This window comes from Eleginops maclovinus, chromosome 20 (assembly GCF_036324505.1).
Source record: "Eleginops maclovinus isolate JMC-PN-2008 ecotype Puerto Natales chromosome 20, JC_Emac_rtc_rv5, whole genome shotgun sequence".
Taxonomy (NCBI): domain Eukaryota; kingdom Metazoa; phylum Chordata; class Actinopteri; order Perciformes; family Eleginopidae; genus Eleginops; species Eleginops maclovinus.
Window position 1 is genome coordinate 15225368 of NC_086368.1, and position 23705 is coordinate 15249072.

The 23705-nt window shown below is 39.8% G+C and overlaps 2 protein-coding genes across 2 annotated transcripts in view; both read left to right on the forward strand.

Annotated features, from left to right (window-relative positions):
• Positions 1-134: 134 nt before the first annotated feature.
• On the forward strand, positions 135-17347 carry fancd2 (FA complementation group D2). The gene is made up of 44 exons (XM_063912077.1): positions 135-443; positions 696-756; positions 1257-1391; positions 1494-1561; positions 1895-2001; positions 2549-2609; positions 2754-2806; positions 2888-2966; positions 3111-3235; positions 3326-3413; positions 4560-4664; positions 4789-4889; positions 5014-5125; positions 5247-5282; positions 5609-5755; positions 5878-6012; positions 6100-6231; positions 6356-6463; positions 7053-7162; positions 7257-7311; positions 7566-7685; positions 8146-8219; positions 8309-8452; positions 8596-8696; positions 8804-8919; positions 8994-9102; positions 9449-9544; positions 9647-9738; positions 9816-9971; positions 10486-10602; positions 10907-11035; positions 11120-11238; positions 11709-11819; positions 12123-12253; positions 12339-12438; positions 13268-13390; positions 13557-13650; positions 13858-13929; positions 14120-14158; positions 14241-14315; positions 15063-15137; positions 15309-15455; positions 15538-15627; positions 16811-17347. Exons 2-44 carry the CDS (start codon positions 696-698, stop codon positions 16895-16897), a joined length of 4335 nt encoding a protein of 1444 aa, XP_063768147.1. The 5' UTR covers positions 135-443; the 3' UTR covers positions 16898-17347.
• Positions 17348-18627: 1280 nt separating this feature from the next.
• Positions 18628-23705, forward strand: part of tex264a (testis expressed 264, ER-phagy receptor a) — a 65173-nt gene continuing 60095 nt past the window's right edge. The window contains exon 1 of the mRNA XM_063911312.1: positions 18628-19116. Within this exon, the coding sequence (XP_063767382.1) occupies positions 18859-19116 (258 nt within the window). The 5' untranslated portion in view covers positions 18628-18858. The remainder of the gene's footprint in view (positions 19117-23705) is intronic.

Below are 23705 nucleotides of genomic sequence, written 5' to 3' on the forward strand. Positions count from 1 at the left end.
ATGTGCATGTTTCAATACACGGCGTATCCCGTATAAAGTCTTTGTGACACAAATCGACAGGTCTAACCCCGCCCTACAACGGACACACTGTTTACTAAATACATGAAACCCAATGTAAGGATGTTAGAGACCGTCTGAAACATGTTGTAACTATTGTAATGTTAACGACGGATCACTTTTAATTTGAAATATCACCAGAGATAATTCACTAAACAGGCTAACTTATAAAGTAATGTTATACTTGATTTACAATCATGTTATTCTCAGACGTTGTTAGTCATTTACTTGTATTTTTTACCCCGTGTCACCCAATCACCACGAAGATGATCCCTAACTGCGGTTGGTGACGTGTTTAGGCACTTGGCGCGGAGGTTTGTTTTGTAACTTCGGTCCCTGGGATAGTATATACAATTCTCGTCTGTGGGATCGTCTTTCTATTCAAAGTATGTCTCACTTTTATCATTATGAATGTTACGGACAGCCAACAACATAACCTTGTAACAACGTCAGAATTAAGTATGCCATGTTTGTTATATAGCGAAAGAATGACTGGATTAGCTAATACCCTAGCCAAAGCATAGTATTTTAATGTCCCAAGTAAAGTGAATGTATAACAACAAGTTAGCTTGCTTGCTACTGTCGACGCTAGCCTGGTCTAGCACATTAAACATCTCCTGTCTTTTATATCTTTTCAGATGATGCGTAAAAAGCGACGCTCTACGGCGGATAAATCAGAAGGAGCTACTACAAGCACTAGTACGTTTTATAACAACGCAGCAGTTCACATCTATGTCAGTATAAGATTTCCCAAGATTGCCTACTATGATATACAAATCCCAAGATGCCCACTGTTTGCTCTATATTTGTTTTACATTGAGGGCAAAGCATCACAAGTTTATGACAGTAATCTGACAGTACCACTGTTTGTCATCACACTGACATTACATTACTTGTCAGTTGTTGGATGCTTTTATCCAAAGCGACTTGCATACATTCAATACTGTGGGCAATCCCCACAGGAGCAATTTAGGGTCAAGTGTCTTGCCCAAGGACCCAATGACATGCTGACTGCAGTGGGGATTGAACCCTGATCTGGATATCAGTGCACTAAGCCACTGACATGATTACACCAGCCAATAAACTAGGCACCTTTATTCATTTATGACACCCTGACACCTTTTCTAAAACATTATCTATATGGGAAGCGCAATACTGTGATACTATTTTATTAAAGAGTTATAATCTTATCTCTTTAGAGGCAAAGAAGAGCCGCAGCACCGGTCGCCAATCAAAGGAACCTGCTCAAGAACAGACAAATGAAAGTGTGTTTGGCATCTTTATTCGAGAGGCTGGTGTCACCCTAAAACAAGGGTGCACATCCAATGAAATTGGTAAACACACTCAGTCCAAGTAAAAAAAAAAAAACTAAACTAAAAAACATGCCAAGCCAGTAAATTGAATCTGTTTACCCACTTCTAATTTTTCTGATCTAGCTGTCGACCAAGTAGTTTTCCAAAAAAGGATACAGAAACAACTGCAGAAGAGTCCCAGGTATCCTGGAGTAAGTATTTGCAGTAATCTATTGATATTATTTATGTAATGATGAGTGGTAAAGTTGCGATACGCTGCGATACTGTAAGCAAGGCAATATATTATGATTATTTTAATCAAATCTTAAGGAAATGTAGAAGAAAGACCAATCACCATATGAGTGCAATCTGAGTTGTGCAATTGTGGAAACAGGAGAATTTGTATTTGCATATACTGTATCACAGTCCCTGTAACATTCAGCCACCTGAGAGGACATGTACACTTGTAGTGAGCATATATTTACAAATTATGTGAAGTATGTTAATCTTTGCAAGTCATGTTTCTCTGCCATTTCTTTGCTCAGATTGTTCAGGAATTCACCGCTGGATTGGAGTCTCATATTGAGGAACCTGGGCAGTTTAGGAACTGCCTTCTTCCCTGTGTCCCACGATTATCTGATGGGGACTCCAGGTGAAAAAAACCCCACACTTAATGCTAATAGAAGCGATGTCAGGCAGAACTTTATAAAACAAAAAATACCAATGGGGTGACAAACAATGAATATTTTTATTATGGATGATTCTGCTAATTAATTTCTTTATACATCAACTTTGTTTAAAATTTGAGGAAGAAGTTGATATTCAGTTAAATGTGATACAGAACAGACGAAAAGCAGGACATCTTTATGTTTTAGAGGCTGGAAACCATATTTTTTCAGCATTATTGGCGTACTTTAATGAATAATCAGTTCCAGGATATGTTTTTTCCCCCTCACCTTCATCTTATAAGAAAAACTTGTTATGTTGGCAGATGAACTACACATCTTACCAGCCACAGTCAACATTTACCCTGTATTAGGCAGGTTGCAGGTGTTAATTTTATTTCCTCGATCAATTATCAAAAATAGTTGTCTGTTATTTTCTAACTTATCAATAAGCTAACCTTTCAGCCTACACCAAACTTGTGTCAGTCTGTCTGTATGATGTGACGGACTGACATGTTTTCTCCTGTGTTGCAGTTGTGTCAGCTCATTTCAGGAAAGTCTGCTCCGCATGCTGCTGGGGATTGAAATGCTGCAGGTCAGATTTCCTGCATTTATTCTGTCAAAGACGACTGCATCACTCTTTCACAAAAGATGTCAAAAAGACATTTTCTTCAATGAGGCATGCGAAATGTACAGTATTTCTCCACAAATCCTTAATCCTATTTTCCTTTTCATGCAGACCTCTATCATCAACACATTGATCGAGAAAATCCCAGAATTTATGCTTGATGGGTCAGTATTTTAATGAGGTTACGTAACATTTTTTTAGACACTTCTGTCTTATTTTCTAAATGTCTGCTCTGTCTTTCTCAGTGCTGGAGATGGAGGCCTCAGTATTCCTCACATAATAATTAACCAGCTTAAATGGCTAGACCGCGTTGTGGACAGCAAGGTAATCATTTCTGTGATGATAGGATGCATGTGCTGTAGCCATAACAGTTTCTGCTCCTCTCTTTCATTAGACCTGTATCTCCTCTTCAGTCATCACTCATTTCTAGATGGTGATGTATTTCATTTGCCTCCCTGTCATGTGCAGGAGTTGGCGGTGAAGCTGATGGAGCTGGTGTCAGTCGCACCTGTGGAGGTCCAGCGTGACATCATCACTAGTCTGCCAGAGATACTGGATGACTCCCAGCACAATGATATAGCCAGAGAGCTCAAGTATGATCTGTCAGTCTCGATGACAGATCCTGTGGTTGTTGTTTGGAGTTGCTGGCTATACTAACTGCTACTTTCATCCCTTCTCTGTAGCTCTTTACTCCAGGAGAACACTCAGCTGACTGTTCCCATCCTGGATGCCCTCTCCAGTCTGAGCCTTAGTACCTCATTACTTACTGAGGTACTACAAACGCAGACCCATACACAGACACACAATAGTACTGTAACGTTTCTAGACTTTTGACTTTGATACACTAGCTTGGAAAATACTGACTGCCATTTTTAATACATTACTGAAGAGTTTCAGAACACTGAAATACAGATCACAACAGGGTTAATGTAGTAAACACGAACAACTATCAATTCACACTTAATTTCAGACTGATAAGAGTGTTCATACAAGTAAGTCAAAGTGAGAAAATATAACATATGAGATAAAGCCACAGCACCAAAAACATTCAGATCTACCTTGCCTGTTTTTTTCTCATCCTACCAGGAGCAGCTTTGGTAAAAGCCTCTATATTATCGTTCTCTGACTCGTCCAAGTTACACATTCAAATTATACATTAGATGTGATGGAGCCATACACAGACTTATATTATTTAACAGTTATACATTTATTTTTACTGCTGTTTTTCTTTTATTGTAAATCTACCTTATTATTTAGGGGTAATTCAACTTAATCGAATAAGTTGTTTTATGCTTTTGTTTTGAAGGCAGTTTTGGGCAACGGGGTATGGGGGACCTGGTGATTAAATATACACGTATATTGGAAACAGATGGTGGTAGCCTCAGCACACCCAGTACGGTTTTGTTTTACCATAGGGCAAGCACGAGGCAAGCAAAAAGACAAGGAAATTGTTGTACAATGATCTGGCATCAAGAAAATAAAATTCACAGAAATGACTTTTGCCTGGACCTTTATTAACCCATGCGTAATATTCGCTGACGGGTGCCTCAACGACCGTTTGTTTCCAGTTCTATTTCTGTTTTATATTTTTATGATTTCGGCCGCTTCAATGTTTGAGAATTCACGGGTTAGGGGTTAGGGTCACACAAAGAACCACCAAATAGTTAGTTATTGCATCACTGTATCACACTATGAGCCGCCGCATACTCTCAAACTTTCCAGTGCTGGCTAGTGCAGCTATTTTATTAGAACTGCAGAAAGTACGTTCGGAAACATTTGCAAATATCCATAATCAATATGTATCGAGAAATAGATGTTGTTTAAAGCACTTTCCCACACCTGGCATTACATTTATTTTGGATGAATTATTACATTTCATTTCACAAAGCCGTTACATGTCACTGTCTGCCCTCTAAGGTCCGTGGAGCCGTCATGGCTACTTTGGCTGCCGTGCAGCTGGAGGACCTTCCTGTGGTGGTGAAGTTCATCCTTCACTCTGTCTCTGCCTCTGATGCTTATGAGGTCAGAGCTCAGAATCATGTCCACAGCATTTTGCATTTAGAAAACACAACATAGTAGTTGTGCTGTGGTTGTTAAAGTCATATATTTTAAAAAGCTGTGTGGCATGTGTTCTTACCTTGTGCAGGTGGTGTGTAGTCTTCGTAAAAAGCTGGAGTTGGAGCAGTGTGTTCTCCCTCCGGTGCTGCAGGCCTCCCAGAGCCACATGAAGAGCAAAGGATCAGCAGCGTACGACAACACAGATCCCCACTCAAAACTATCATCTATTTATTTTGTCAGGATCCTTTTTGGTAGTCGGTTCTTGATCTTGTATCCCTAAGGATCTAATCAGTTGTATCTGTTTTTGGAGCAGGTCCTCTTCCACAGCAGCAGGCGGCAGCAGCCAGGACAGCGTTGCATTGGTATTGGACGGCATCAAGTCAGCGGTGCGATTCCAGAAACTGATTTCTGAGGCTTTTCTCAAGGTGGGAAATGAATCAGTATTTTTGCCCCCTCTATTTTAATTGATTAGTAAATGCTGCTTCAGTCTTCTCAATTCAATTTGAGAGTGGCTTACTTAACTTTTACTGTGTTGTTTTTCATCAGGCAATAGAGTCTGTGGATGAAGAGGAGGAACATAAGGTGGGTTTGTTCTCCTCAGGTCAGTGTATCCTATGTTGAGTTGGTTCATTTAGTTTAGAGTTTAGATTCTATTCTGTGCTCACTTAAGTCTGTTCAATTAATAAACATTGTAAAACACAAAATAAAACCATTCTGAATCAGTTATTTTATTAATATTATCGTATTTTAAAATACAACAAACTCTGCTCTCAATACCTTCAAACCATATCACAACCGGTCAAACAATCTGGACCTCATCAACATTTTGAAATGAAGACATAGGAACTTTATTCTGATGTGTCACATATCTTTGTATCACTCCATTAAAAAGTGCTCTGCCATGTCAGGTGATAGATGTGCTGGTGCTGTTCATCCTCCACTCCACCAACGCCAACCAGAGCCGGCGGGGGGCGGAGCGGCTGCTGAAGCTGAAGGTGAGGAACGGACTGATCCAGGAGGCTCTGCTCCAGAGGACCTTCAGAGATTACGCTCAGGTGGGTCCGTCTGCAGAGGTTCGAGCTTAAACACAGAAGCACTACGCACTTTATTTTTATACAGCTGCAGTCATTATTTTTATTTGTATAACAAGCTGTATTAATTAATTATGATACTGTAGGTGATGCGGGGGTATTTCCCCTCCATCCTGGCTCTGGCTCAGGGTTTGCTGCGCTCCCCTGACCCCTGTGTGGTGCCGTTTGGAGGACACATGTACCGACACTCATTCACTGCTTTTGACTCATACTGCCAACAGGTGGGTTTTGGATTAGCCTTTGAAAAGGCATATAAGCATGTTTGTCAATTGTATTATGTGTAACTCATTCTGCTGTATGTTTTATAGGAGGTTGTGGGCTCTTTAGTGACCCATGTGTGCAGTGGTGTGGGTGGGGAGGTGGACATGGCTCTGGAGCTGCTCTGCGGCCTTGTAACAGAGAAGCCTTCAGAGATGTCCCTGTATGCTGTTTTCGTCAAGGTAAGAAAGGGAGACATTGTTGGATCTGCTGCCCATACTGCCGAACCAACAGCTTATAGCTAGCAAACGTTCCCTTACTATTAAGTTTGGTTACGTTTTTAACTGAGCTTAATCTTTGATACAGGGAATCTTGGACTACATGGACAACCTGACTCCTCAGCAGATCCGCAGGCTCTTCCACCTTCTGAGCACACTGGCGTTTGGGCAACAGCAGCAGGGATCTCACATCCAGGTGCGCTTTCATAAGACAGTTAAGGCTTTTTGTTATGTTCTGCTCGTCTTGTTATCCTCTCAACAGAGTTATTATACACAAAATCAATAGTAAGAAGTGGAAAATAATGTTGTGAACTAAAACTAAAAAGAAGCAGTATCTCTAAGAAAAACTAAAGTAAAAACATTTTGCCTTGTTAAAAAAGGAGATGGCGCTATTGCTTCCCAACTAATGCCTGTTGTTTTTGACAGTCTATTAAGGTCTTTTAAAATTGAACAAGAACAGGATTTAAATGTTGTGGTAGATCAAATACCATTAACATCCTTTCTTATGTGAACATTGTTTTCGTCTGAGTGTGGTAGTGAAATCTCGAAAATATCGATTTTCAAAAAAAGGGTTGTATGCTTATGTAGATACAGTACTTGTGAGAGGCTACAACTGTCACTGACAAAAACAAACAAACACTTCTAATAACTTTAAACACTTAAACACTTGATGAAAAACTGCAACTAACTCACCATGAAAAACCTAATATAAAATGTGAAACCAAGACTTGGAACCTCTCTCCGGCTGACCTAGCTCTCTCGTTCTGTCCCCCCACCCTCCTCAGGATGACATGCACATAGTGATCCGCAAACAGCTCTCCAGCACTGTGCCCAAGTACAAGCGAATTGGCATCATTGGTGCTGTCATGATTATAGGCAGCATGGGGGCCTTCAGGTAAGCGGTGTTACTCACAGACGTAAGCGGTATTTTCCTTGTTTCTTACTTTGCTTTATCTTTTTATGCCTCTCTCTGCCCCCCTCTTCCCCAGGCCTAAAGTGAAGGAGTCGCAGACTGGGTTGTTGCCTCAGGAGACACTCAGACAGGTACACACTAAGCATCAAAGCAATCAAAGAACACTGTTTGTGTTGCAAAGATGTAACAGTTTGTGATGTTTAGTAACTCATCCTGTGCTGGGACCTCCCTGTGGCAGAGGTCAAGCAAACACATTATAATGGTTATCATTTCTCCTTCTTTTTCTATAATTTGCAGCATTCTCTGTGCTCTTTTTACACCTGCCAGTGATTGTACCTGAAGTGTATTCAAGTGTACTCATGTCTGTGTGTGTCTCTTGTCTCAGGTGACAGCCCTGTTGGAGCTGGTGAAGTCGTGCAGTGAAAGCTCATCAGAGGCAGCAGCTCTGTACTATGATGAACTGGCCAACCTCATCCTGAGCTCCATCCTAGACCCACAGGTTCAGGTGTGTCTCTTACAAACAAACAGACAAACATCAAACTGATGTTCCTATCTCTTCTTTAAGGGAAATTGGCTACTTTTTATGTGGGTGTCCAATCAGTGTTGATGGTAAATGTTCAATAATAAAGCAATACATTCCTAAGAGATCTCTTGGGTTTCCTGCAACCAGCAGTGTCAGGCTAGAGGCCTTTTCAGGTCAGAGTACGATGTAAATACCTTCTAACATCGGAACTTAGTTGTACTCTTTTTTGGAAACTGGCTATGTTTCTAACAGCTTAATGGCATCTAATTTTTCGGTAGAGCCACAATGATTTGTTCTTGGTTCTTGGTTAGATGTAGGCACTACAAAGGCTTCCCCAGCAGGAGAATCAGCTTTCTCCACGGACACATCGACCTGCATCCCTCATAAGATGCTACCAAGTCATGACTAATCATGCGGTCCTGTTATTTTCCCCCTGAAACAGGAAAACATTGGAAAGACTGTCCTGGATGACTTCCAGGATGACTTTGTGATGGATATAGGGCCAGAAATACTGGGGTTAGTGATGGATACCTGGCAGCATAAGCAATTACCTGTTTTAATAAACTTCAACACTGTTATTAATCTCTCCTCTCGGTGCGTCTCAGCTCTTTCCCCTTCAAGCCCACAGTGATATACAACCTGGATGACGATGAGAGTCAGGGAGGCATCGCCATCAACCTGCTGCCTCTACTGGCCGGAGAGGTCCAGAACAAAGGAGAGCAGAAGAGTCAAACACAGAAGGCACTCAAGTCAGTCAGCCCTGTCCCGTTACCATGATGTATTTAATTTGCATTTTAGTCAGTTGTGCAATTTCAATATATTTTGTAATATTGAACAAACATGCGTCTAATCACCAAGATGTTTTTTTTTCTTCTGTATTTTGTTTGGGCAGGCGAGTGTCTCCTCTCTGTCTGTCTCCATTCTTTCGCCTCTTGAGACTCTGTGAGGAGAAGCAGCACAAGGGAGACCTGGAGGAGATCGACGCCCTGCTGGGTGAGGGAGTGGAAGTTACACATTTCTCCTGGACATCAGTTTGTTTTCGTTTCTATGGTTGTAAACACATTTCTTTTTCGATGTGTTTTTAATTTGCTGGAACACAGGTTGCCCTCTGATCCTAACGGACATGGATGTGGTAAATAAAATGGAGAGCCTGTCAAAAGCTGAGAGGGAGTTCATCTGCACTCTGCTGTTCCACACCATCAACTGGTTCAGAGAGGTAACTACATGCGATCTGTTAAACACCTTTTTCAAAAGCAGGGGATGAGGGACTAAAGCCGTGTTTTGTGATAGGTCATTAATGCATTCTGTGGACAAAAAGAAACAGAGATGAAGATGAAAGTGATGACCCGCCTGCAGAACATCACATACCTTCAGACTCTGCTGGAGAGAGCTTTGGCAGGTGAGCTTTCATCCATCGTTAATGGCCAGTATATGCACAATCATACAAGCCTATTTTATTATTATTTGTATTTATTATTCAGGATATTTTAATTTCATTTTTACTCTCGATTTTTTCTTTCTTAGTATTCACATTATTATTTCTTTATTCCTTTCCTATACTTTACTCTCATCATCATGTTAAGCTATAAACAAATACACATTGTACGAAAAAAACATGAAGACTTTTGCAATTAAATATAAAAAACACTAGGCATCTCACATATATCTATCTTACCAGGCCTACATGTGAATTATACTAAAGATGTTGAAATAAAGTGTTTTTATTTTTTAACTATGTGTCTCAGGAACACCTGGTTACGTTCCACCTGTTGCCAACTTCGATGGAGATAGCCCAGATGGGGTTGTACTCAGTTCTGCTCCTCCTGTGAAGACTAAGAAAGGTAACCAAGAGAATATATTTTACTTCACGTTAATGAAACTAAAGACTCAGAATAAGGGGAATACATGCTTGCATAATTGTCTGACTCGCATATGATTTTTAGATGGCATGGGAAAGAAGAGGAAGGCTCCTGGTAAGACTTCCTCAGAGAGCAGCTCTCAGCTTGAGGAGACTGAAACAGACAAAACTCAGCAGGTAAACTTTGACCTCCCGTATTAGTAGTTTTTATTTATTTAACCCAAGCTAAAAAGGGGATTCTGTTTGTGTCAAAGGAGCAACCAGAGAAGGAGAAAGAAAAGGAAGTCCGGCAGGGTGTCAGTCTGCTGTCCTACAGGCAGTTTTTCAGGGAGCTGGACATGGAGGTGCTGAGTGTGCTGCAGTGTGGCCTGCTGTCCCGCTCACTGCTGGACTCTGAGCTCCACACCAAGGTAAATGAAGGAATTACACTTTTTAGTTTGAGCAGGCCTTTTTTATGTTTCATTACCAATGGGAATGTTTTAAAAATATCATGGCTTTTGAACTTAAGGTGAGGATTTATTATTTGATTACAACCGAATATAAATAAAAACAAGATAACATATAAATACAAAATACAGTGTAAAATAATTCATACTCACACCTATGCCTAATAGAATAACATTTAAAGTTAGTTACATTTAGCTTAATTAGTACACTTAAATAAAAAGTATGATTGCACATATTAATTCAAAATTGTTATTGTACACAAGTTTAATTAGCCTAAACGAGAGGCAGACCAGGAATTTAGAGGGGTAGGGTAATTTAAGTCAGGGTACACAAGCTGTATTTCCAAACAGAGCAAGATCAAATATTTGGAATGTAGTTATATCCATGACTTTGCTATTTCAGAAATGTATGCACCACATATATGAAAACACACAGGTGTTTGTAACGCATCTCCTCTACTATTGTTGTGTTACCAAGGTGCAGGAGGAGGTTCTGCTGGGTCCCGCTGAGCTGGTGTTCCTGCTGGAGGATATGCTTCGTAAACTGGAGTTCAGTCTTACAGCTGCCCCTGCCAAGAGGACCCCTTTCTTCAAGGTACAAAAAGAAGCTAAAATAAACAGTGATGAATGTAAATCAGAGAATGAAAGCTCTCAAAGTGTGAGAATGTGCGTGTCTAATAAATATTTGACAATGTCTTGGGGAAGAACTGTTTGCAATCGTATTCTGAGATATTCTTTAAAGGCAAATATAATGAAAGCCTTAATGAAGTAATTTTTTTCTGAGTTCTCTCTGTAGTTGAGGAAGCTTTGCATGTCAATGATGTTTAGTAACAACCGTATAAAACTGTAATAAACAGGCTTATATTACACCAAACTTAATTACATGTTTTCTTGTGCAGGCAAAGACCGATAAGAGCGTGGGCTTCTCCCATCTACAACAGAGGAGCTCCAAGGACATTGCTTCCTACTGCATCCAGCTGCTGCCCACCCTCTGCTCACACCTTGAGAACTGCCACAACCATTTCCAGGTACAAACACAATCTGTATGTAAGAATGTAGAGCTTCTTCCTGTTTTTCTATTAAATTGTTGTCACGTTTGCATTTTCTCACAGACACTGCTGTCTGAGAACAACGGCGTGGTGGACGGACCTGCCACGGATACTCAGGAGCACCAGCTGATGTCTTCCGGTTATCAGCTGCTCCTTCAGATCCTGAACACCACTTTCAGCTGGTGAGGAAGACCACCAACACCACTGACTTTCAAGTTTAAACTTTATTTAAAACATTTAGATAGATAGATAGATAGAATCGGAGGATGAAATCCTCTTTATTAGTCACATACATGCACACAGCAGAGCACACACAGTGAAATTAGTCCTCTGCATTTAACCCATCCTAGTACTAGGAGCAGTGGGCAGCTATCGTGCAGCGCCCGGGGAGCAATGGGGAGGGGGGATTGGAGGTGTCCGGTGCCTTGCTCAAGGGCACCACAGCAGGGCCTAGGAGGTGAACTGGGACCTCTCCAAGTAGCAGTCCACTTTCCATATTTCAAGTCTGTTGGGGACTTGAACCGGCGACCCTACGGTTCCCAGTCCAAGCCCCTACTGACTGAGCCACTGCTGGACATTTAATATCAGACTTGTAAGAGTTATCGAGTCTGGCTTCTGTTTTGTCTCTGTAATGTATCTGTGCATTTTTCAGGTCTGGATTCAGCCAGCCAGGACAGCGGAGCTTACTGAAGAAGGCTCTGGGGGTTTTGGCTGAACGACTAAAAGAGGGAAGTGCTGAGTTGACGCTGGAGCAGCTTGTAAAGTGAGTGATAAAGCTTAGGAGCAGAAGTGTAACGACAATATATCAATCTATTTGTTTATCAAACTCAATGACTTTGGTGGCCTCAAAAGTGAAGTATCCTTTTTGCTCAAAATCACAGAATTACAAAAATATCCTCTCAATAATAACTGAATAAAGAACCACTCTTATTAATACAGTAGAGATACATATATTTTTAATTTCCGAAGCAAAGGAGAATGGGCACTTGTTCCAGTTCTAAAACTTAATATCATAAAGTATGATGCTTTTAAATTTTGTGTTTTGTCCCTTTTTCCCTTTGTTTAGACACAGCTTTAAGTACCTGATGAACTTCTCCAGCACAATGCCAAATCTCAACACAGCCCTGAACCTCTCCCAGCTTCTGTCCACTGTGTCGGAGAGGGGAGGAAACCCTGCTGCCTACAGAGAGCAGACCGGTCAGTCATGACATGTTGCCTCACTAAATCCAATGTATCTGCTCTCCAATGGACTGTGGTTATAATGCTGGATTTTTCTTCCCAGCCTCCTTTGCCAAGCGTTTCTTGTGCCAAAACTGGGTGACGGCCAGTGGAGAGAAGGAGCGAGGGATCAAATTCAATGAAGCACTTCATACAGTCCTAAAGTGGGTGTGCATGTCAGAAATGGCCATCTTGCACCAAAAACAGTTGATTGAAAAATGTAGAAAAGCAGACACGATTTCTGAATGCCTTACTGACACATTGGCAATAGAAATCAATTTATAGGACATATATTGCTGTGTATGATAGACAATAAGTAACACAAAGTTGTACAAAAATGTCTCGGTTAGGTTTGTAATTATTTAGAAATCCTGTTGACATAACATTGTTTGACCACCGAAGAGCAGCGATACGTGACCTTTCAACTGGGAAATGTTTCTTAACATCTAAGATCAGTCGAAATATAGTTAGCACGTTTTACAGGTCTCAGATATCCACTTTGGTTAAAGTCTTAAAGTCCCTGTAGGGGTCGGACTAGCTTTGTTACTCATCGGCACAAAGTCAAAGAAGTAAACATCATTTTCCCAAGGATTGAATTGATTTGTATCCGGAGCATCATCTCTAAAGAACCTTCAGACGTCTTTATGTTTCTAAATGAGTCTATTGTACATTTGTGTTTAATGTTATTTGCAATGCAAACCAGTGCAGTGCTGTAAAAGCAAACAAATAAACGTAAACTCCAGGATGGAGTGCTGTCTACCCAGCTGTCCATCATATCCACACCAGAAGTTTAGTGAAATTGTGTTTACTCAGGAAGTTGGTATTTTTAAAGCATTTCTCCAAATTCCCAGACATGTTAAAAAGCCTAGTGTAAGCCTGTTTATAAAGTGCACTGTTTCTAAAAGAAATTCTCATCGAATACGTTATTTTTATAATTGTGAACAGCATCTTAACGTTCCTATCTGTGATATTGTTGTCTTCTCAACTCTGCAGAATTTACCTGGAGCACGTTGATGATGTTCTGAAGGCAGTGGAGGAAATAGCTGCAGAGGGAATCCCTGAGCTCATCAACGCAGCAAAAGACGAGAGCTCTGCATCGTGGCCCACTCTCAACAGGTAGATCCTCCTCACCATCAGTTCATTGTGTTTGATATCTTGTCGCAAAATAAAAAGTTGCTAGTGAGTTAGCCATTATTGTAGTAGCTTAGATTGCAGTTAGGTTGCTCCATGTGCTTTTGCAGCTTTATCTTGTTAATTTTTCATTCGTTCTATTCTTCTTCAGGCAGACTTTCGTGGTGTATTACAGAGTGTTGATGGCCGAGCTGGAAAAGGCCATCAGGAAGATTCCTGCCTTTAAAGTCAGTGACAGCTCTGAGGTCAGCCACTGGGGGCCACACTGCACAATGTGCTCTCAAGCATACACACACTGTATATACCTATTTACCTTAGAACTGAATATAATCAGAGGCACAAAACACTACTACAACTGTGTTTTCAACAATTAAACTGAATTAGTCACATAAGTGAGACTTTACATTGTGTGTTTTAACTATACAAATATCTAACCCATGTTCTCCTTCAAGGCTCAGAGTGAGAAGCTGCTGACATGGAACCTGGCTGTCAGAGATTTTCATATCCTCGTCAACCTAGTGAAGGTCTGTTGGCATGATCCAATGGCTGTGAATTCCTTTTTTGTGTGGTTTGACATTGGACCTCATCTATTTCCAGCATTAGATTGAAATGTTTTTATATTTATAATGTAATCTCCTCACTTTTATCCAATATAATATTGGATTCAGTTTGGTTCATCTGCTCACATATATGTCTTCCTATCTGTTATTACAGGTGTTTGATTCCAGGTCGGTGCTCATTGTGTGCCTAAAGGTGAGTTAGCTGTGCGCTGATAAGATTTCACATTGAGGTGAAGCTGCTGAATTTGTATTTACTGATCATAATCTTTTTGTAGTATGGCCGCCTTTTCCTGGAGTCCTTCCTGAAGCTTGGAATGCCACTTCTAGATAACAGCTTCAAAAGGCACATGGTACGCATGACATTTTGTCACCTATGACAGGTAGTATGTGCCTTATTAAGGTAAATGTTAAAATATGTTGTTCATAAGTATTACCTTAAAAAACTGCATAAGTGGTCTGAAATAATTGACTTTGATGTTGTTAAATCCTGCAAACAACACACAACTACATCATACTTTACTTAAGGTAGTTAGCCCTGTTCCTGATTTAATGCAAGCCAAGTATTTTAAAATGCCCGCCTAGACTTTCCGAAGATAATATATTAAAATACAAATATTAACACACAAAAGCAAGAAGAAATATACATACAAACATAACATTTCCGAGCTTCTCCCTGAACAAGTTGATTCATTTTGTTCTTTATATTTACAGTAAATGCTCTATTCTTCTTATGTGTCATTCAAAAAACAGCTACAACAAGTAGTTGATCGTCAGAAAAGTAATCAAAAACTTTTGGGGTAATCCAATAACCGTTAATCTTTTAAATTCTTACTTATCTTTGTTTTATATATTTAACTGAATAGCTCTTAGCTTTGGACTGAGAATACACTTGGGCTTTAAGAAACTGAACTGCACATGTTTTATTACGTTTTCTTTAATAGATGAAATTATAATGCATAACGAAAATAGATATTAGTTTCAGCTTTTATTCAAACATGGTGAATCAAACTAGTGCGTGGCGATGCATTCTGTGTTGTGAAAAACCCATGCAAATTGAAGTGGGGGGACTATGTGTAATGCATGTTTTTATTTTTAAGGAGGATGTCCAGAGCCTGCTGAAAACGTTTCAGCTCAGCACCAGGCAGCTGCATCACATGTGTGGACATTCTAAGGTAGCTACAGAACACACTGCTTTAGGCCTAATTTCTTTAATGGGAGATGTCTCCAAATCTACCAATCTTTGAGGACAACATTTTCCTGTTGAGTTAAAGCGACAGCCTGTGCATGTAAATCCTCTGGTGTTCTTTAACTTAGTAGTCTTGTCATTATGTGTTGCTGTTCAGATGCACCAGGATACAAGCCTGACCAATCACGTACCAGCCTTAAAGAAGAGCCTGGAGCTGTTTGTTTACCGAGTGAAGGCCATGCTGACGCTCAACAACTGTCAGGAGGCATTTTGGATTGGCAACCTGAAAAATCGTAACCTGAAGGTACAACATTAGAATTTGTATTATTTTTTCTCCCTTAATCGTATTAAAGTCAATTGACCTAAAGCAACATTATTTGCTGCAGGGTGAAGAAATTCTTTCTCAACGGTCTCAAGAAAGTGAGGATGAGGACGAAGAAGAACAACGGCCTCCTCAGGAGCAGTCAGAGGATGAGGTATCTGCCATTTCAAGGCTTTAAATTCACATCTGATACAGAAAGGGGATTGTCTCCCTAATTTGGAGAAATAAATGAGAAATAAAATGTTTTAATTCTTTAACATTTCGTGTAAAAACTACAGAGACCACAAGTGTAAATTACAAAGGTATTTTTTTTTTCCAATATTTACATTATTTATACTATAACCGATATTCTCTGTGGTGTGTTTCAAAACACTCTGGGAGGAATTTTGGAGATTAGAGCCATACAACAGGATCAGGGAGCGTAACTTGTAAACAAATTTAAAAAACGGGGAAATGAATAAAACCTTTTCATAAAACTGAACAATAGACGTAAATAAACACCCAGGTAAATTAAAGTGTAAGTAAGCGTAAAGTGGCTGAAAGGATTAGCAGGAGTGGGCACCATAATACTGGTTTTATTTGAAGGGATAAGCAGCACACAGTAATAATACAGTCAGTTATAAGGCAGCCAAACAACGTGCTTTCACTGCGACTGAGTCGGTCATTACTTTGTGAAGGTTAAACCAAACAGGGCAGTAAACAGGCAGTTGAAAGTTTACAAGAAAAAAGGCTGATAAGATAATTGTTGGAGCTTTTCAGCATGCTAATGATTTGTAGGTGACTGGGAAACATTAGATATGATGTTAGTTCTAAGACCCAGGGTTATGTAGTTTCTCACACTGCTTTATGCAATCAGTTAGTCGAACACTGAGGTATGGCCGCTTGCACCTACCAAACAGGAAGTCTACTGCTCGAACAGTTCTCGCATTATGTGGAGGAAATATGGATAGACAGATAGACTGCACAATCAAGGAAAACTATGTTGTTGTTACAGGCCAAAATGCACTACAGCAACACTGCCCTCACTTAGATCCTCAGCCATACTCCAGCAAGTGGGATGCCGATCGGAAACGGTTCTTGAACAGATGCAAAGGACAGATATACATGTATTTTGTAAATTGTATATTTTTTAGTGTCTTGGGTGTAATATTAAGCTGTCTTTGGCGATTTCTGCTGTACAAATGAAAATGTCACCTCTGTGGGACGATTAAAGGTATTCTGATTCAGATACATACATATACTGTACATATTAACATACATACAGACAGGCATACAGGGAGACTGAGATTCCCTGCTTGACATTTTTTGCTAAATATTTCTCCTGTTTTTCCCAACAGGCCCAGGAGACGGACTCTGAGGAAAGTACGAAGGTCAACAGAACGGAAGATGTGGATCAAGATGATATCACAGATGACTCTGACTAACAGAGCAATCAATTGTTGTTTTTGTACTTCAACGTTTTTCATCAAACTTCCTTTTATGTATCAATTTTGAAGTTTCAAAGGCCAGTTCATGTGCCTTTTTACATAAACACATACTAAAAGATGTAAAACTGTTACTCAATGGGCCATGTGCAGGTTAAAGATCAATGATGTCAATATACAGTCACAATTCATGTATTTCTACTAAAGTGGCAATAACAGTGTTATGCAACATCCAAAAACATTGCATTGTGAGTTGCATTTTTGTACATTTTGTTACTTTTGAAGATAAAACATGCCTAATAATTAGGTGATTTCATATAAAGTGGGGTTCTTGAAAAGAGGGTTAAATGTTTTAATCTAATTGTTTGCCGACAAAATAAAATATAAATCGTTGCAAAAGTGTTATGTCTGTTATGTCGTTCAGTAATAAATCTATTTCTAATGCTGAAACATTTAGACTCTATTGTCTATCATTGTGTGTGATTTGTGTGTGTGTGTGTGTGACTGCTTGTCTTTTCTTTTCTTTATAACTACATTTTCACTGAATAAAACACTGAGATTGTTCCTAGATTATCCCATAAAGAGGGACGGCATTGATAAACTGACATTTTAATGAAAGGCAATATGTCAATTTAATATACTATCACTTTATGTAAAAAAATACTTTGGGAAAATCCAAGCCAGGATAAGATAAGAAATATGTTGTTGAAGTAGTCTACACAAAAAGCTTATAGAAGAGTATCAGTTATTCCTTTTACGACTTTAATGTGGATGTCATTCTGCTTTTATAATCGCAAATCCCAAATGCACCTATCCCCTTACACAAACGAGATGGCATCATCAAGCAAGTGATCTTTTTCATTGTTGAAGGAAAAATTCACCACATAGCATCATTAACATGTTTTAGTTCAAGCTATCTAGAAACTAAAGTCATCATCTAAAATCATTTTGTTCCTATGAACTCTTCATGAACTGTATTCTTATGGTGTGTTTTTTTGTTGTTGCATTATTCAGGTTTAGGATTCACTACCACTTGGTGTTGGCTTTTTTACATGGTGGACCTCCCATCAAAGAGTTTACAGTATCCAACCCTGATGGTTGACATCACCCCACTGATTTTGTCTCAAGTTGTTTACGAAGTGTTCTGTTCTTCCAGATATCACCACATACAATCAACTCAACTTAATTTTCCTAAAAACATCTTTGTATTTCGATTCATATTTTGTCCTTAATATAAATTCATAGGTTGGTGAGCTTGATGTCAACAGGAGTTACACAAATGGCTGAAAAAAACCTCCAGTGTCTGACTGTACATTCCCTAAAAACAGCATTGATAGCACAGCACCAACATCCGTAAGATAAGACAAGTATCGAACACTATTTAAACAACATGGGAATCAGTGGAATAATGACATATTGGAAAGTAAAAACAAAACAAAAAAAAATCACTTTTTTGATATAGCACATAGATGAGCGTTTTACACAGCTCTTGGGTCAAACCATGGTTATAAAAGAGGGGGTGATTTATGCATGAATGCGTGTTCTATGGTCAATCACTTAAGTTTAAATTAATCAAGAAAACCGATGTTTAATGAGTATATCTATTTAATATTATTTCAGTATCTCTCAAGTATGATTCATCCGTTGAAAAATAATAATTCAACAAAATACATTGACATGACCCCCCTCGGTAGACCAGAATAGTATATCCGGGAAGCATGTTCAGTGTTTGGGGAAATACCGTAAACAAACATTCTTTCTTGTCAACTTGAACGCATGTACCCATTTCGTTTTCGGTTATTGTGTCGGAGAATCACACATTTAACACCGTCTCTTTAGTAGCCACGGTTATTGAGTTATTGTTTGAAGCTGCTGGAGCCCAGTCGCGCTGTTTGTACCCGGGAGGAGAAGATATTCGTGCTAATTGCCCCGCTGAAGCTGCACTGCTTTGAGAAGAAACGATGTCTGACTTGATTCTGGTATTCCTGTTAGTCGTGCTCCTGGTGTGTTTGATTGGGACAATTGGTGCCTTCCTGGTTTACTCCGGACTTCTGTGTGACGTGATTATAAAGACCGGGCCACCTCCTGTCAGAAATGTTACCATTGCTTATAAGTTCAAAGAGGGATCATACAAGGACTGCGGTGCAGCCTACACTGAGAGCTGCAGCATTGGGCCAAAGCTGAGCACCGTCGGGGTCTTCTACGATGACCCCAAACAGGTAAGACCCCAGCTCCCTGCCCCTGTTAGTGTAACACCACAGCACTTTATTTGTATCTACACTTGACCTCATAACATAACCACAAAGCACTATGTACCTTGTTTCCTGATAAGATGTTGGATGTCGATGAGATATGCTTCACTTGACCACGCCAGTCTTAAAGGTCACTGAAATGGGTGGATATTATGTGTCTAAACAATAGATTTTCACCCTTTCTTAAGAGAAAAGTTGAGATTGTTTAGTATACTCAGGAACTGTCCTGGGTTAAACTACTTGACGTTTGACTGTGTAATGTAAATGGGGCTTAAATCCTAGAGGCCGAGTTAGCATCCTTTAAACAGCTTGTTTATTTTGCCAATAGTCCAAAAGCTGAATCTATTTCCCATGTTTTATATGTGACAACGCAAAAACAGCTAATGGTCATATTTAATAAGCTAAAAACAGCAATGGGCTTAAAAAAAACAACTTTAAACAGAATTTAAGCAGTTGTCAAAATTGTTACTTTTAACCTAATCCAATAATTTATCTATTAATGTCAAAAAGTTTAATAAGCTTTCAACATTTTTAATGACGTCCTCTATCTCCTGTCTGAATGTCCTGGAGATTTGACATGGAAGTGTAATGTGCAGCATAACTAGAAGTAATTCAGCATGGCTGCAGGAGTTAAATGCACAAGCACCCTTTTGAGAGCACTGTGCCTGGATGATGAAACCAGTCAGCTGATCGATGCCACGTTGGACTGTTGATACTTTTTCCCTTCACATATGTGGCTCCAGGGTGCTTCAGTCTCTGTCTGCTTCTGACTCAAAAATGGTTACCAGATTTAGAACTAGGAAGGCAAACACAGCCTCTTCACATGTACCTGCAGAGAGCTTATACTCCTGTGTTTACACTTTTTACTTTAGTCTGAATGGTTATAAAGTTACAGTCACAAACCAGACTCTACAAGCAATGCATCTCCCTTAGTCATTCCGATGCTGACCCTTATCCAACACCAATTCTGAATGATTGGTTATGTTCCATAGCTGATTCGTCTCAAACTTTCTTTTCCCCTTGAATCACGAGTTGTGTGTTTGGTCAACAAAAAATGTCTCCACAACAGCTGCTTGTTAGACGGGAGTGTTTATTGAAATCCCAACTGATACGGGTAAAGTACACATCAGATAAACATTCACAAAGGCAAAACAGCCTATTTATATTAAATTCAAGTTTGCTCTTTGCCGACCCCCTCCAGGACACCCTTTCTGTACTGTGCAGCTCCTTCAGTGACAGGCTGCTGCACCCGCGGCGTCTAACGGAGCGATACCACAGGTCCTTCCTTCCTGCAGCGGTCAGACTTTACAACCAGCATGGCCCCTGGTAGACCCCCCATACATACAACAAAAAATTGACTAGCTGTGCAATAACAATTTATGTGCAATATATAAACATAAATATGCAATTATTAATAACTGTGCTATATTTACCTGGCTGCTATATCTCTTTCAGGATGTGTATTTTGTAAATTGTGTGTGTTTTTTTAATGCATATTTTCTTTTGTAAAGCTGTCTGTGGCTCTGTTGCTGCTGTAGCAAATGTAAATTTCCCCTCTGTGGGACGAATAAAGGCATTCTGATTCTGACTAGCTATTAGCTTAGCTTGTATTGTGTCCATTCTGGTGACATTTGAGTGCTGAGTTTTTTTGTGGTCTGGTGGGTTGAGCCGTCTGACATCAGTGTGGCAAAGGAGCAGCTATTTGCACATCAGCCAAATGTGCAAAGTAACTTAGTCTGAGTAGTTGACAGGGAGCATGGACCAAAGTTAGGGTTTTTTTGTTCAATTGTGTCTTGTGGTAACTGCTTTCATTGCATTATTTGTGGATTAAAGAAGGTGCCACAATGGCAGCACTTTGTGTTTGTCTTTCTGCTTACCCCTCCCAGTTTCTCTGTAGCCAGCTGTCCTTTTTTGAGTAAAGGCTTTTAGTGGAAACCCTGACTGTGAGTCAGACCACTGGAAAGTTCCTGCTGGAAGCTTAGAATATGTTCTGCTTTGTCAGATTTTGTGGGGAGTCTAGATTATAGGAGACCATTATGGGATGATTCTGTATGGAACAGATGACTGTTTCTTTGGTCTGTGTCTATTTTGAAATAATCTTAACATGTATGGATCTCTAAAGTCCTTGGGGAGTTTAGACCTCACAGAAATAAATTAAGTATCAACATATTGCCATTAGCTGAAGTGATTCAAAGTTAAGGAGCCCTAATTTGAAATGGTCAGCCAGCTTTTGACTTCTAGAGCTTTGTCTAGTGATTCAGATAATAATTCCCCAATAGTCTCTTAAAGACAAACATTTGTACATGTATAATAACTAAAAGAAAGGATGGGGTTATGATGATTTAGAGCTTAAAGTAAGCTCTGATTTGTAGACGGTCCCTTTATCGCTGAACCTGTAAGTCATGTTTGCTGTTGTCAATATTAGTGTCCTGACATGGGAATGTGATGACCTTCTTTGTTTACAAAGGCCAAGGGTCTCATCACTGAGAGAGAGAGAGAGAGAGAGACTAAATGTGTGATATAAATATATATGTATTTTGTGTCTCTATCCACAGTCGATGGGGCCGGGCTGAATGATAATGTGCAATTCATGCATTGTGGAAACTAGGCTGGTTAAAATGTTTCTATTAAAGGTATTCTGATTCTGATTCTGAATAGTGTCTCTATCAGCTGAAGCACGGAGATTCATAGCCATAATGAGCTTACTTTAAATGCTACTGGCTGTTTATAACATTTAGAAGGTACAGAGAAGTATTTATAAACCACTAAAAGTAACTTCATTTCTCCATTAAGTCTGTGAGCAAGGCACATCTAAATTGGTTAGTTTGAGTATTTTTGCATAAGATTTTCTCTCAAGCCTGTTTGCGTTATGTGCACCTCAGACTCTAGATGGCAGTGTTGGCATTAAGTTGATTGAGCGGTAGGTGCACTTTAGAACCACATTGATCTTTATACTTAATTTATTGCCATGAGACTCAGTCTCTCATAATTAATGCAGTATTTCAGTCAAATTGCAGGAATGTGCAATTAACCTTGCATAAAAATGTTAATATAATGCCCGTTTAAGGAACATATTTCAAATCTAACTGCAACAACAGATACAGACTATCCCTGGATGTGAAAAGAGCAAGCTCTGTTGAAGAGGCTTAATCTATTTTTGATAAGACAGACCTCTCTGGACATGTGTGTTGTATTTCAATGGTCTGCTCTGGTCTGCTCTGGTGGTTGTTATCACCTCAGCCAGAGCGACACCAATTGGCACTATATCTAGCTGCTCTTATGTCCATTCATGCATGCGTGTGTTTGCATGTATGCTTATAATTGCCACAATGTATTATCACAAATGCCTGAGGAATTGAACGGTTTATTTATCCGTTTGGCTCTCAGGGGTCAGTTAGCCGGACAGTGACCCCCAACACTGTGGGTTACACCTCAAGCACCCCAAACCTGAGTTGTGTAGTGAAAACACTTTAACACAAGTGAAGAAATCCCAGCGTAGATAAAGGACAGACTAAATAATTGAATTCCTGTGTAGTAGGCATTTGCTCTGTAGTAGATTGGCTGCCTGAAAGGACTCTCCTGAGATAAATTCATTAATAAGAGTGGTCAGCAGCGTGTGCTCAGAGGCCAGCGTGTGTATCTTTAACAATAAAGAACCACAGAGTCAGAACTCCAATAATAAATCTAATTCCATTACCCTGATAGAATAAGTAGGTGGTGTAAATATATGGATAGGTCATTTATTTAACCATTAATGCTAAACTAGAGATGCTGTTTGGTTCATTTTCTGATCTCATGAATTCCATCTTTATTTTAGCTTCTGAAGTAAATCCACAACTGGCTCCTCATGACAAGTGGGAGAAAATCAAATGTCATGTGTAGACGTACATGGGAGTGGCAGGGAGAGATGAGGCGAGGTGTGGCGCTGCCTTGGAAGAGGGCTATATAAATTGGTAGGAGGCTGGCTCACCTTGAGAGCCTCGCAGTGCTCCAATTCATCAATCGGAATTTCAGATCATAGCTCAGAGCATCGCTGCACTCCCAGTCAAATTTATTAGCATTTTACCGCCGCTTGTCTGTCTGTCAACAGCAACAGCATGAGAGGGTGGCTTCTGGCAATGAGTTGCCGCTTTCGAAGATGGATATAAAATGAGAAATACATTTGTTGATACACTTAAGTCTGGTCCCACAGGTCTTCAAGTCAATATTATGCAACACTGTGGACATGCCTGCTCTCCCTATGGTAAAGCACCTCATTAATGTTTATAGACATCTCTACACTGAGTCAGATACTGCGAAACGAGAAGGCAGCAATGCAGACAGAATCTATAAAGCTTTTTCCCCTAAAACAACTGTTGAGTGTATATTAGGGACTCCATTTTGATCTGTTTTCACTGGGTAGAAAGGAAGACATTACTCTACAAGCTGACATGCAACGATTAGTCAGCGAGATGCCTTTAAATCCTCTGCGCCATTAGTCCTGCGACATGTATCGGCTTTTCACCCCAGGTTATGATGCGCAAGATATTGGATTACACAGGCCAGTATTTATCAGC

Coding starts and splice junctions, on each gene's coding strand:
- fancd2 (XM_063912077.1), top strand. CDS start 696: ATGATGCGTAAAAAGCGACGCTCTACGGCGGATAAATCAGAAGGAGCT. Junction 6,013..6,099: donor TTGACTCATACTGCCAACAG/GTGGGTTTTGGA, acceptor TATGTTTTATAG/GAGGTTGTGGGCTCTTTAGT. Junction 15,138..15,308: donor ACATGTGTGGACATTCTAAG/GTAGCTACAGAA, acceptor GTTGCTGTTCAG/ATGCACCAGGATACAAGCCT.